The sequence below is a fragment of the Pleurodeles waltl genome, chromosome 5, assembly GCF_031143425.1.
Source record: "Pleurodeles waltl isolate 20211129_DDA chromosome 5, aPleWal1.hap1.20221129, whole genome shotgun sequence".
In the NCBI taxonomy this organism is placed as follows: Eukaryota; Metazoa; Chordata; class Amphibia; order Caudata; family Salamandridae; genus Pleurodeles; species Pleurodeles waltl.
In genome coordinates this window covers 961546831-961561839 of record NC_090444.1, presented here as the reverse complement: position 1 = coordinate 961561839, position 15009 = coordinate 961546831, and the positions used below count along the sequence as shown (strand labels likewise).

The following is a 15009-nucleotide window of genomic DNA, read 5'->3' as shown; positions in this document are numbered from 1 at the left end:
ATGCCAACAGGAGACAAAAATATTCTACATTTATGGAGGAATGAAGGACTCATTTATCTTGGAATCATTATTGTTCTCTACAAGAGTATTTATCAAAAGTGCTTTACTACGAACATTAGTTGCACCAGCAGTACTACAAAATCTAACATGGTAATAATTTCATTAGCCTTGGAAGGGTGATGGACTGTATTTATTATGCAATGATCTGAATGAATGACCAGCACACCTTAAAACAGATCTCAACAGTGAATGCTTAATCCATTGTGAATTATGTAGGAAAAGGCTCCTTTTTGATATGGTCTCCCCCATTTTTTTGCCTGGTATTCTATGCAATTTTGGCAGAAAGTACACTGAGTTCATGCTAACCAGGTCCCCAGTGCCAGATCTCTTTCCCTAAAACTGTACAATTGTTCCCCAATTGGCAGGAACTATGGCACCCCTGTAAGCTCCTAGTAGATGGTACCCCAGGTACCAAGGGCATGGGTACCAAACAGGGCGCCCAAGGGCTGCACCATATGGTGTGCCACCCTGAGGGACCCCTCACCGAGCTCATGCAGACTGCCATTGCAGGCTGCGTGTCTTGGTGTAGCTAAAGCACAACATGGCACACGGCTTGTGTGCCATGCCCACTAACACTGCATGCAATATATTTAAGTTACACCTACAGCAGGCCTTCCAGCCTTAAGTCAGGGTGCATTTTATTACATGTGTGGATATATTTGCATGAGCAGATATGCCCATGCTATGTCTCTGTCGATTCTTACACATAGTAAGTAATCAGGAAAGCCATTTTAAGTACATGTGCTGGGAACTGGTCAATAAGGGCTCCCCTAGTTACATGATGGCTTCTCTGAAACTAGGGATGTTTGTTATCAAACATCTCATAATAATAAACCCTCACTGATTCCAGTGATGGATTTATTAATACATGCACCCATAGGGCACTTTAGAGGTGCCCGCTGAAAAACCTTCCAACTGCTGGTGTACTAGCCGACTAGTTTTAGCCAGCCTGCCACCAATAGGCATGTTTCTGACTCCCCTGACCCAGGGCCCATTTGACACCTGGATAGGCAGACAAATTATTAGTCAGAAAGGCGTGTCCACCTCTCAGGTCAATTCCACCTTTAAGGTGAGCTGCCTGATGTGGACATGAAATGTAAAAGTCTGCCATCTTGGTGATGGCAGACTAGGAACTCTGGGATACGGTTATGCCCACCCACAAAGGAAATGGTCATATAGGGGGTGTAGTGACCCCAGGTGTAAGTAGTCAATTGGCTACTACCCTAGGCTCCACTAATGCCTCTAGATTCAGTATTTAGGGGAGCCCCTGGCACCAGAAAATCAGATCCTGCAGCCTGAAGAAGAAGGACACTCCAAAGACACAAAAGCAAGAACAGAAGACCAGTGAGTGCCTCAGCACCAACCATGCCAGTCTGCCTGCTTACTTCGACAATTGCAATAAAGACCCTCGTCCTGCGGCTGCTTGTGCCTCCAATAGCCCGGGGGGAATGTCAGCCTTCGCCCCAGAACCAGGAAATCCTGTGTTGTGGGGCTTTTCCCTGCATCCTGCAGGCACACCAAGAAATACTGAGAGGACTCCGGACTGCCAAAACCCATTGCTGGACAGCACCACTGCACCCATGCCCCCTGACTCGAGTTGAAGAGGGCTAATGGTGCCAGTGTGGCCCCCAGTCCCTCTAGAGACAAAGTCCATCGTGGGTCTTCCCACTGTGACCTCCATGCCGACGCCTGCACCCTCTTTCCGCAGAACTCCCTCTACCGCGACTGCCTCAAGTGACAGAAACTTAGTGGTCCACTGCACCTGGCTGCCTCGGACCTAGGAGAAGCGGTCCAAAGGGGTCCCTATATCCCCGAGCCTTGTGAGACCTGAGCCCACTTGTTGGTTTGGACGGACTGGAACCCTAGTGCATGCCTGCAGCCTCTTTCTGTAAGCCCCCTCTACAGTGGTTGCCACCAGTGGCTGACACCCGATGATCCAAGACACCTCTGCACTCGGCCACCCCGTACCAAGAAGAAGAACACCACTGGTGTCTCCACATCCCAAGAATCGAAAGCACTAAACCCACTTGCTGTTTCAACTGGACTGGTGCCCCAGCAGCAGCTTTCTAACCAAACCGATCCCTATTGACTCCAACGAGGCCTCAGATGCTAAACTACACCTCTGCACCCAGCTGCCCGAGGTGACCTGTTGGTGTGGCTTAAGACCCTGCCCTGTATTCACCTTAAGGCTAGTAGCTGTGGACTACCTGTTTGCCGTAAATTATTTCTCCCCATAGGGTAAAATTGCAGCTTCAGAAAATTGCATTCTCGACCTTCCAAAACTGTGATAATTTCTATTGCAAAACATTATTACCTGATCATATTGATTCTGGTGCCTCAACAAATATATAGATACTGGTTATTTTTGTAAATTAGTGTGGATCTCCTTATTGAGTTGTGTATCTCATTTATTGGCTGTATGCCTATGTTAAATGTCTAACACTCAAGAAAAATAACATAGATGACAAATTAACATATTCCTACATCGGTAATTAAAAAGAAACTTCCCTGGGTAAATACAAATACTGTTAGGCTATTGCAGGATCAAAGTAGAACTTTCTCATTAGAATCAAAGAATTGTTATAGTCGTGATGTCATTTCCGATGATGTCACTTCTTGTAATGTCACTGAATATGTAAATTAGTAACCTTCTTATGTTCACATGGTTTCAGTGCTAAGAATAAATCTGAGCCTGTCCCCCCATTTTTCAGTATTTCTTTTTACTTACCCCAATCCTCTAATAATTACTCCATTTGATGGTGACTGCCCCGCATCACAGGAACCTGAAAAATAGTGGAATTAGAATTAATTCACAACATGGACCATTTTACGGCATTAATCAATTTAAGGCTACTTGTATCTTCCTACTTGCTTTCAGTACTCTAGGAGGCATTCCTAGTTTTGCTGAGAAGGGCCCTTATCATAAGTCGGCGAGGAGCACTGCCAGACTTGCAGTTATTTTATCTCATTACGGAGTCCAAGGGACTTCTACTTCTGATGGTGGAGCTTTAGCTGTCTTTTCTGTCAGAAACCTATTACCTGGCATCTAGTCTGGTACACCTCCATCCAGGATGGAGCAGCCACAGTAATTTCATAACAAAATGGAGAAAAAAGTGTCCTGCTGATACTGTTGAAGGCATCTGATAAATTTAAGATTATTCCTGATTCCACCTCATCCGCGAGTCACTTTAGATTATCCAGCTCTGATTAGACTACTGTTTCTGGGCTCTTTTTACCAGAGGAAACAGAGGAGCAATGGAATTAAAGTTGCTACTCATATTTCGTCAATGCATGTGACATCATTCCATAATAGAACATGCATCAAACAATTTCTGTTCTACACATAGGAAGGGTAGAATGCAGGGTAGGTCTGCCAGTTTAGATTATGCATTAGGAAGGGTACATTTGGGATAAATGTACGCACACTGAAACTAAACATGAATCATTACATAGTCAATGGTTACCCTGACAATCTGCCCTACTGGACTACGTTTGGACATATGTTTGTCTTCAGTCGACAAATCTCTGATGACACGGAAGCATGTTTGTCATTCTCAAGCAAAATAGGATATTGACAAAAAATTCCCTATTTCTGTCAACTTGAGAAACTAGTAACATAAGGTCTGATTTAGAACTTGGCAGGTGGGTTACTCCGTCACAACAGTGATAGATGCCCCCTCCACCGAAATCCATATCCCGTTGGATATAATGGGATTTAGATTTCGGTGAACGGGACATCCGTCATCGCTGTGACAGAGTTACCTGTCTGCCAAGTTCTAAATCAGGCCCATAGTCTAATGACAATCTTCTAAAAAGACTATCCGGCTGTTCTACAGCATAAGGATCACATTTCAAGTGAAAGAAAGCTTAGTGTAATACTTACCTTAATTTGTGCTTTTTGCTTCCTTATTTTAATCCCCACTGCTTTCAACAATTTTATTTATTATGCCTTATCAACAGGTTCACTTTCTTTCATGCCAGCAAAATGTTATATTTCTTCCTTTAGTTAGATTGGAGTGCTCACTCACATTTCTCCACAAGGGCCAGTTCCAGTCCAGAATTACCAGATCTCCACACTAAATACATTTATATATGATTCTAAATGGCAATCATGTACACAGTGAAGTACTCATTAAGAGTTCCCCATGAACTCTGTGGGGGGATACTGGGGCTGGAAGTCAGAATTCCAGCTGGTATTTAGGCCCATAATTAGAGATCTGCTGTGTGGTCCCACAGATGAGGGAATAACAAGCAGATCTGAGAATACTAGATCCATTCCACACACTTTTCCTTCTTCTGTGGGAAATCATGGGCCCAAATCTGCACACATTTATCACCTGCTTAAATATGGGTGTCAATTCACCAAAATGATTGAAATTACATAATCCACTTTTGACCCAACGATATCACAGGAAATTACATCACATAATCTTTCACACTGACTCTTCCTAGATAGTGATGTCATGTAAACTTTATCCTAATGACATCAACAATAACAGGTATTGCAGAAGTTAAGAGCATCTTAAGCTCCCAATTATATAAGAACACAACAGCTGCAGACAAAGATAAATATCCATTTTATATACCACATACATTTTAAATAGGGTTCTGACCTGATAGAAACATTACACATTCTTGCCTGAAAATGATGCGGGAAGAAGAGACTATACAGTGCCTCAAAAAACATAAAACAACATCAGGAAGCCAAATTATTTATACCAAAATGGTAGCGATTTAATGGCTTTCCTAGAAATATCCTAAACATAAAATGTACAAGACGAAATAAAAGATTTCAAAAACAATAGTGGTTTTGTACATGTGTAGCTCTTCATGTAGACCACATTCTAAATGTGAACTAAGTTATTGACATAAATTATTCCTTAGCACTGTATCCCTTTTTTATTACTATTACTTTTAAGGTATCATCATTTACTATAGCACAGGGGTGAAGTTTTTGTTCAAACACATAATTTTCCATGAGTTAGCAATAATGAAAATGGCAACATCTTGTTTAAAAATGTAGATTTTTTTATTTAATATGTTTATTTAATTTAGTAGAATTTCCTTTGAAATGCTGTGTAGTTTGCAGAGCAAAGGGTTTATTACCTAATGTTGGAGCTGCAGAAAGTAAATAGTGCACGACACAGCACTATTTACCTTCTGTCTTTGACATTGCATTTGCCACCACCGAGGCCAGAGGTCGCAAAGGCAGTGCCAGGGTTCGCAAGAGGTGAGCCAAGGGTTACAGTTGCGACCCCAAAATGGCGTCTATGCACCTAAGGCAGGCAGTAAGTGTGGAATTAGCTTTTTCTTGGCCCCTTTTTCTTTGCTGGGATGAGTTTTTTCTACTCTCCCATGCAGAAGGATGAGGCAGGCGGGGGACCAGGTGCAGAATCTGCCTGAATCCCCACAGCTCCTCACAAGTCTCCCGGTGAAGTGCCTCAAGGCCTGGATTGTCTGGGTCTGCAATTTGACAACCCAACAATTTCGGACCCGGAGACACTAAAAAACTGTAGTTGCCCAGACCCTGGTGATACTGCTCTGGGCACTCATAACGAGGGCCTTAGTGGTTAAGTAGGAAAAGAAGCTAATCCGGCCCTGCTTAACACTAAGCACCCCTAAATGGAGGACAGTGTTTTAGCAATAAATGCTATTTCTAGACCAGTACTTAACCTCCTACCTCTTTCCATAAATAATATTTACTGTATCTGTCCAAGCACAGACGGTCAAGCTAAAAGCTCACAGCATGGAAGAAACAGCATTCTATGTCAAAAATGTATACTGCAAAATTATACAGAATTCTTATTTAACATCCGTCTATAAAAACAAACAGCTACTCCTGACCCACATTCTCGAACAATGTAGACCTAGATTTGCCTATTTAGACCTGGCCCGGTGACAACTTTAGCCGCTTCTCCAACCTAATGTAATTAATTAATATACTTTTATAGCAGAGTGTTGGGCCAGTTCCTCTTAGCTTTGGTCTAATTAACTGTAATTTACATTTTGCTTGTACCCACCATAAAAAAGAGTATTGGTTAGTAGGCCAGCCTACGTGTTCTGCATTGTCATTGACAGCAGTGTTTTCCTGATCACCTGTGCACATCCGCCTGAAAAGAAATGTTCTTCATTGCCAAGGCTGTTGGACCAATACTTTAATTTACCTAGCTTTTGCCTTTCCATTCTTTATCCTTTTCAGTCATCGATTTGTGCACAATCTTTGTTTTTAGATTACAGTAATTCAAAGCCAATAACACGTTTTCTTTCCACCAGTTAAAATCATATTTTTCAGTGATGTGCTTGAAATCGAAAAAGGGTTCCTACACATATTCTAAGTACACCTGCCTACTAGGAGGCACTTATGATATACTACTAAAATTATATGTGATGGCTAATTTTTTAGTTGAAAAATTTTTATTGTATACATGTAGCCACCATTTTTACGAATCAGCATGTGTCCCTTATTTATTAATATTGTTCTGGCATATGCCTGCAATAAAAAAAGAAGGATCACAATAGATCATAGTAAACTTTAGGAATACAAAAAAATGGTCCTTAAAACTGTTATATGGTTCCTACTCAGATAACAGGACTGTGTATTTAGTAGAGCAGAGCTTCTGAATGTGGGAGACTGAATCCATCCACATTGTCAGCAACTCTTGGCCCAATTCTCGGCTAGCTCACAGTGCCTCGCCCAAACCCCCAAACCTACTGGGCTGGAAGGTGATTATGGCAACCTGAACATAACACTCTGACTTCCCACGGAAGTCATGGAAACAGAACTTACCCTTTTGTGAAATTACTCATGCATGCCAAGGCGGGACACAGAGAGATGCAAGATAAGTTTTCAATACAGTTATTGAAACAATCACAATCTGGCATATAGAGAGCAAGCAGTGATCATCAGGCAGATGAAACAGATCAAAGTAATCAGCATTACAAACATGGTAAAGAAGATAAACAATCCAACCATGGTGAATGAGATTCTAAACATTCTAGAGTTTCTAAAGGTCCTACCTAACCCTAACACTACGCTGAGAGCATAGCATGAGTACCCTTCTGCCTGGCCCGATTTAAGGGATTAGCCCCAACCCCATACCTTAAGACAGTGTCAGGAGATTTTGATTTTACTAACATTATATACATATGTATGCTAACTTAATTGGGGCTTCAGCCAACCCTCTTCATCCTCTGGTCTCTTGTTGTGTCATTCACGTTTTCCTTTTGCCCGCTACTGGGTACATCATGGTGCAGCCAGTCACCACACTTCAGCCTTGTGCTAACTTCTCTGTGAATGATGGGATTTTGCTCTTTCACAAACATATTCAAAGTAGTCCCCTTCAGTGCCAGGGAGTACTCTTTCTATGTATACATTTGGAGACCAAAAACTATTGATGCTTTTTGTCATTTTTTTGGCAAGCGCTAGCAGCTCTCTTAACAAAAAAAGTTCTACAAAACAAAATAAGCATTGACAAAGTCAAAAGGCGAGGGGCCAATGCAGACTTTTTGGCTTAGCCAGTGACTGCCTTATACTGAGCTTCATTTAAATGTTTTAAGGCACGTGCATTATTCTGTTATTTGTTCACAATGTTTTTCTTTTATAAATATGAGTCGAAATGTTTTCACTCAACATTTGTTTTGCAAACAGACAGACATTTATCTCTGTTCCTGGATTCTGGAGTAATTCCCTCACTCAGATTCCTATCTGTATTTTTCAATTAAGGGAGACTTTTAACTTATTTACATATTCTTCTTCTGCTACTGTTTGGCCTTCCTTTGGGACTGCATGATTCCATGGGTCTTTTTCTGTGTTTTTACCCTATTGTTTCTTCTGGCTGATTTCCTGAGATTAACAAGCCCAGATTCTCAAATGATGAGGGAACGTCACCCTCATCAGCTTTTTACAAAGTACATACCAACAATTATAGTGGAGAGGAAGCACACGGCTGACATATCATCAATATTTCTTCCAAGTGCATTGTGGTTGTTGCAGTTCATAGTAGTTTAAGTACTCACAAGTACTCTGTCAAGTTTCCCAGGTCCACGCATGACTCACTGCTCCAGTCAAGGTTGTTTTTATTTGTTTATACCATTGTAAAATCAAGACTACAGGTCTCAGAAAGCAAAATAAAAAACTGGACTGGAACAACTAGGCATGCAAGGATTTTGGAAACTTGGCAGCAATGCATTAATGTTGGTGCACCTAGGGCCAGACATTCCTGGACAGGCTTCTTGATCATTGTCATTCATCAGCAGAAAGTATCCTTTGACATTTAGAGGTTCTTGAAATGCTGCTTTATAGTTATTCCGTTAAAGTACCACACCAAACATGGATGTGCATCCCATGGTATGTAAGCTACATAGCTCTCAGAGAAACCTAACAATTAATGGGGACAGAAACCTAACAATTAATGGGGAGAGCATATGAGCACCAGTTACCTCAGTGGTTTCTAAATGTTGCAGTTCAGAAAAGTTTAAGCTCTCACAAATTGAAAGTGTCATGGTGGACTGCTCTGGACACATGTTTTTCTGGGTCACTGCCATTCATCAGCTGACAACAGCCCTCTAGATTAGCAGGTGCTTAAAATACTGCCTGTAAAGACTAAGGTCAAGCACTACTCCAGGCAGGAGGTGAGCCCTACCACTCGTTAGCCTGTAATTGTTAGGCTCCTTCTGGAGCAGTCTGGATGACACGTAAGAGCTGTGATTCACTTGGGAATGTATAAGCAGAATTTCAATCCTCCCCAAATGGTTACTTTCTGCAGATGAGTGCAATGACCAAGAAACGCATGTCCAAGGATGTCCAGCACTGGCTACACCATCATTGATGGCACATACTTCCTATTTGTGAGCAAATTAAATACTATGAATTGCAACAACCGGATGCACTTGGGAGAACTGGTGCTGATATGCTGAAAGTGTGCAACGTATAATGTACACAAATGATGCTGGAGTAGAGAAGAACTACATATCCTCTTCACCAGATCAATTTCATTTTTTTGTGGGTAAGATAACGGACAACATGGAGAGCAACTGTTGTGTGAGTAACACATTATTATGGGGTTAAATCTGGCATTGTGAGGAAACCCCACTGGCAGTTCTAGCACTGCAGGTACTGGAGAATCTCTCACGCAAAAAATCATTATGGCATTCAACAGCATTAGCTTAAGTTAAGTGCTAGGTGTTTGTATAGTCCGCTTTTGCATGACAGAAAGCGAAAGACAGAGATTGAGAGAAGAGAGAGACAAAGAGAGAGGTGAGAGATAAAGAAAGTGAGAGAATAAAGCAAGGCAATCTCCTTGGGATTTTCACTGGGACTGGAGAGGCGGTCGTGGGCTGAAACAATCCTAGAAGAGTGTGCTCGCCATTGATGTATATGTCATGTCCTCTTATCGAAAATACTTTACAAGATGGGATGTTTAACAACCTACACAGAGTGGTAAAATAAAAACAAAACAATGAATCCCGGAATACAAAATGCTGTTGACTAAAAAGGTAAAGTTTGCTGAAAGCATACATATGACAAGGGCACTCTAGCAGATATGGACGCATTTAATAATAACTGCATCAAACGTGTCTTGCAGAGACGTTTTACGGCATGGGCAAAACGGCGCTGGCCTTGGTCCTCTGCCTTTCAGGGGGCCCCCTGATTGAGCCAGCTCACTCCTGCATGGAGAATATTGCCCTGGTGACCTCTCATAATTCTTAAACAGATTGTTTTAAATGCGGTTTTCCTTTAATTTATTTTTGATGTTGGCAATGTGTGGGGGTCTATCACACATTTTGCAGATTTATGTTCTATTCATGCTTTCTAACACATGGCAACATCCATTAAACAAAATAAAAAAATCTTCTTATAGAGCAAAACAGGACCATCTCTTACGAGAAATGGGAGGTGGTCACAGAAGTCATTTATAATAATTTTGATGAGCTGCTACTGTATTACAATATTGAAAACACATGTCACTGTTCCTGATTATTACATTTTGCTAACGCGCCCAGTCCTTAGAAAGTAAACTTACAAGGGGACGCGTAAGGGGTCGATGAACCTTTTCAATCGCATGGAGTATCCTAGTCATGCTTTGACCACTGAACCACCAATCAACATCAATAAACAAGATAAACACTTTATGAACCCACAATAGAAATCATACTAATAAGAAATAACCACTACTCATGAAAAGGGTTAACAAGTTATATTCCCTATTGCTTACAATTCTAATCTGTTAATTCAATCTTTATTAATTCAATTCTTTATTAATTCATCAGTTATAGGACATTATTTCTTGAAGAAAACACATGCAGCTAAGCAACACCATCAGCTATGAATATTCACCATTGATAATGTAATTCAGCAATTAAGTTCGTCAGTTGTTTGTCACTGTCAAAGTCACCCCTAACAGCCTACCTAACCAAAATTAGCATTAGCATGGGGCTCTTCATGCGAAAACAATTTAGAGAAAACATTAAATTGGAAAAATCTACCTAAGTGTGAATTTCTGTAAAACAGCACAGTTGGTACCTAGAAGAAAACACACAAAATCGTCAGTCACATTTTCCTAGCTACCTATCCAGGATGGATCAGCAACGAGTCAGTCTTCATCTTCAGGTCATCAATAGTCAGCTACAGATCAGACTCACAGAGTATGAGCCCAATATCAGCACCTCGGACAGCGTCTCCTGACGTCATCAACTTTCTCCTCGCAGTTCTGATTCCTCACCCCTTCTCATGACTTTTTATTAGGGTCTCCCGTCCATCCCACTAATTGCTAATTGGTCACTCAGTCGGAAAATATGACTCTAACCTATAGTTTTTATTTACCAAATCATATTTATATATTTCACAAAACGATAATTGGTCTTCTTGCGATGAGGACATCATCCGGCTCTTCGGGTATTAAAATTGTTGCACATGGTTCTCTAGTCAGTGCTTCCATTGTTCAAGTCCTGGGAAAGTACATTTAGCCTACACTACACATAATTGTTTCAAATTGCCTTCACCATCTCCTGTCCGTCGGTACATATTTGCAGAATGTTCTAGCTAAGCGACTTGAACTCTGAGCGGTTCAAGGCTGCAATCCCCGGTCACCAGTCCTTTGCAAGGCGTTCAAATTCTTCATGTTCAGAGCGAACAAGGCCCAGTGAAACCAAGCCTCTGGTACGGCTAACTTAACACTATTGAATTTATGCAAAACATAGGTTATACATCTCATTATGACATGTTAGTACATTTTTCTCATATATTTTTCTTTATTTTGCACGTTTAGTTACTTTAGTATATGTGGTGATCACTCCCCTGAGGGCACATTTCCAAACACGCACATTATTTTCTGCTATTAATTTCTCTATGCATTTTCTCATTAGTATACACACATATAAGTCATTAGAAATGTCTTAATTAACATATCTGCTCCAACAATATAAACACATTTAGAATGTGGACGGGGGTGCCTTTCAGAGAACTGGCCAAAGAGGGCATGAAAGAGCTGAAATTGGATCATAAATCCAAAGCTGTTCCGAACACGGCCTCCCAAAATACGTTTGGTTACTATCAGAGTGGATGAAGTGCAGTTTAATCTTAATTCGAGAATGCACATTGTGAGTCCTGCAATAAAACTCGGAGACCTATAACCAAGGTTTGTGCGGTGCCTGTAGACCAGCCAGACCTGCATGTCATTCAAGAATATACAATTAGCATGAGCCGTCATTGAAGCAAACAGGCAGCGGCATAACTCAAAATGATGGGGGTCACTGCAAAGACAGAGAGGGTCGCTTCGGGCTTCCATATCTTGAATATTCGTAGTCCATGGTCTGAAAGGGGCCCTGAAGGGTGGTGGTCGCCGCACTGCAGGCGATACAGGGGCTTGCACTGTAGCACTGCAATCAGGATCCTCCAGGACACAGTTGCAGCAACACTCCCAGTGAGGGGAGGAGGACCTGTCCCTCTCGGTTCCCCTGCTCTTCTACAGGACAGCTCGTGCACACAGAATATAGAGGAGAAAGTGAAACTAACTGATGCCAGCAAGGGCTATACTACCTCTCTACAGAAGGGTACCTACACTTTTAGCAGGGCTTAATTTGAGAGCTGGAGCCAGGATGCCCTGTTCAGAAGCCCGCGGCTGGTGCAATTAAGCGTTGGCGTGGCCAATACCAAGGCTGGTAGCCTTAAATCTACCTCATGCTTTTTTTTTATTCAATACCAGACACACCCTGCACCCGTGTCTCACTCTTGAAGTTTCCTGCTTTCTGTCTTTATGACTGTCTTGCTGCCTTTCTCTTCCTCCGTCTTCGTTATCTGTGTGGTTCTTCCCTCTCTTGCACTCAGTAAATATCTGATGTGGAAAAATAAGTGCCAGCCCCCCAAAATAAGTGCCAGTGGTACCATCGACTCAGATTAAGCACTGACTATTACTCTTCATCTCAGAGGGGTCCACACCTTTCCTTGTGAGAAAATATCATGCATAAAACTTCTGCTTTCATTTAAAGTCTAATTTTCTTTGTCTGTAATTGTGCTCCCTATGCTGGTTATGCCCTAAATCATTGAATTACCATTAAATATACACAGTTTTGTTTCCTGCTGTAGACAAAATACTTTCTCTGTATCCCTATAATGAGGTTGTTAACACCATCTTAGTCGAAATTCACACACATGTAATGCCTGAATACAACAGTCTACATGTTAAAGGTAAGTTAGCTTTTAAAAACTGCCAGGAGTAATTTTGCACTGTTTTGCAGAAGATTCCGTTAGCATTTATTCAGTTTTATTTGCTCAAAAACTTAAATTACGCAGAGGAGAGTGCACCATAAGGCAGGCACCTAACAATGTAGTAAACTGTAAGCTTTGCATTTGTATAGCGCACTACTCACCCGTTAGGGTCTCAAGGCGCTGTACGCATCCCGCTGCGGAACCCCTCCTGGCTTTTCCCTGTGAGGTGCCCACTCCTGGACAGCCCCAGGGTGAAGCCAGGCATCCAAGCGCTGTGAGGGCTGTTGTGGAGATTAAGCAAGCTATTTCCCAGAGTTAGACCCATTAATTAGGTTAGGCACTGAGGTGAGAATTATCTGGTCCAAGGGAATTGAGCCCAAGACCCACCAAGGTGGGAATTGAACCCTGGTCCCGGGCCAGATCTCTGCATCAGGGTCTGCCACTCTAGCCATTGTGCCACACTTCTCCAGTAAGCTTTGCAGCTTCACAATTGCGTAATTGTAGTGTTATGTATATCACAGCACATTGTGCTATCGTCAAGCACTGCACCTTTCAATGACTTAAACTAAATGTTAGATCTCACTATGCACTTATACCAAGGTGCCCACAAGCTCAAATAAAGCAAGAAATGAAACTGCAGTAGCAGAACACCAACAAGGGATATCACATACCTTCTTGTATGAAAAATTTGAGGACTCCGGATAGCTGAGGGTCTTCATTGACGTTCATCAGATACGGAAATGACTGCATCATGCGCCGTTCCTAAAAAAAAAAAAAAAAATCACCAAAATACATGGTTCATTATAAGGACAAACGGTATGGATTACAAGATGAAGATTTTGAGGCATAAACACAAAAGCGGCTTTGATGTTTTTTAAGTCATGTCCTAGATTTTCTTAATAGCTGACCAACATAATATATGTTACATTCAATCATCACCTGTATGGAAATATCTGAACTGTTTTAACTCAAAGACAGGACACTGTCTGTATCTTTTAATAAACACTAACGATACAGAGATATATGCTAAGATAGAAGGAGCAAAAACCAATCAGAAACCTAACATAAAGGTAAACCAGAATCGTTTTTAGGCATGGGTAAAGTAGACAATTGCCCAGGGCTGTGTTTTATTTTGAGTTATATTTTCTCAAAGCAAAAAAACGAATTACAGTGCCATACCATAAATACAGTTTTTGGTCTGAGTGGATCTAAAATAGAACGAGCACATACCAATGACTTCCGATGGCATTCTTGCAAAATAACCAGTATTGTTAGGGTAGAATGAAAGTCCTCGCACTGTGTGGCAAGTCGTGGTATCCTGCCCTTTTCGCTTGTCAGGGTGCATATTTTATTCTGCTTATGACTGCGTCCTAGTTTCGTGCCAATGCTACCTGTTTAGGAGAGGACCTGGAGCCAATATCTTCTCTATGATGTTATTTCAATCTCCAGCTCTACAAGACCATCTGAGATTACAGTTTACCAAGATCAGTGCACTGTGTGTTGCTATTTCCTCTGAGACTAGGAAAAATCCTCGGACAATGGAGAAGTATTGCTGCTGCAATCCCTGGATGATACATTGTTGAACTGAAAGGAGCTCTCCTAGCTAGAAGGACAAGTTAAAATAGCAGCAGATTGATACCTGTATGTAGAACACCACAAGGAGAATGCTTGAACCCACATTCCACTTGGGCTGCCGCAAAAGACACTTGATTTTTCAAGAATCACGGAAGGACTGTGCTTGCTGGTGCATCTGCACTGGCCCTTAACCTGACCTTTGTACTTTGAACCTAAACTTGGTAATGTACACCTGAGTGTATCTAGTGGTACTGCACAAACCTACCTTGGAAGCTGTCAGGTGCGGAAGAACAGGCAAGACCGCAAGGTCTAAATAAGATCACTTACAACGATGCAGATAACAAGCAACTTCTACAGTACCTGGGTGACAGGACAATGCTCCTGAGCTAATAATCCAGTGGTAGAAAGGATGTGTTGCATGAACAAAATGAAAGAAGACACTTGTGACTTTGTGGGACCCAATATCACCATTTCTAAGCTGCAGAAGAATGTTTGTATTCTGCTCTTTGGTCCTATACTCAGGGGGTCTACTGGCTAGGACTAGTCAAGCTATTATTTGTAATTGTTGACACCATCATCCTACAATGTGCTGTGGGCAAGTTATCATGGCAAAAGTTCTGGTAACTCACTATGTCCAAACCAAGTGGCCCTTGTTTTTGGTGATTGCC

General features: G+C 41.6%; 1 protein-coding gene across 1 annotated transcript in view; it reads right to left on the bottom strand.

Moving 5' to 3' along the window:
* The window catches only part of LOC138297073 (kinesin-like protein KIF28), a 783037-nt gene that overhangs the window by 201110 nt on the left and 566918 nt on the right, over positions 1–15009 (bottom strand). The window contains exons 11-12 of the mRNA XM_069236578.1: positions 13438–13528; positions 2789–2843 (exon numbers count right to left, since the gene is read on the bottom strand). Coding sequence (XP_069092679.1) covers positions 2789–2843; positions 13438–13528 — 146 coding nt within the window. The remainder of the gene's footprint in view (positions 1–2788; positions 2844–13437; positions 13529–15009) is intronic.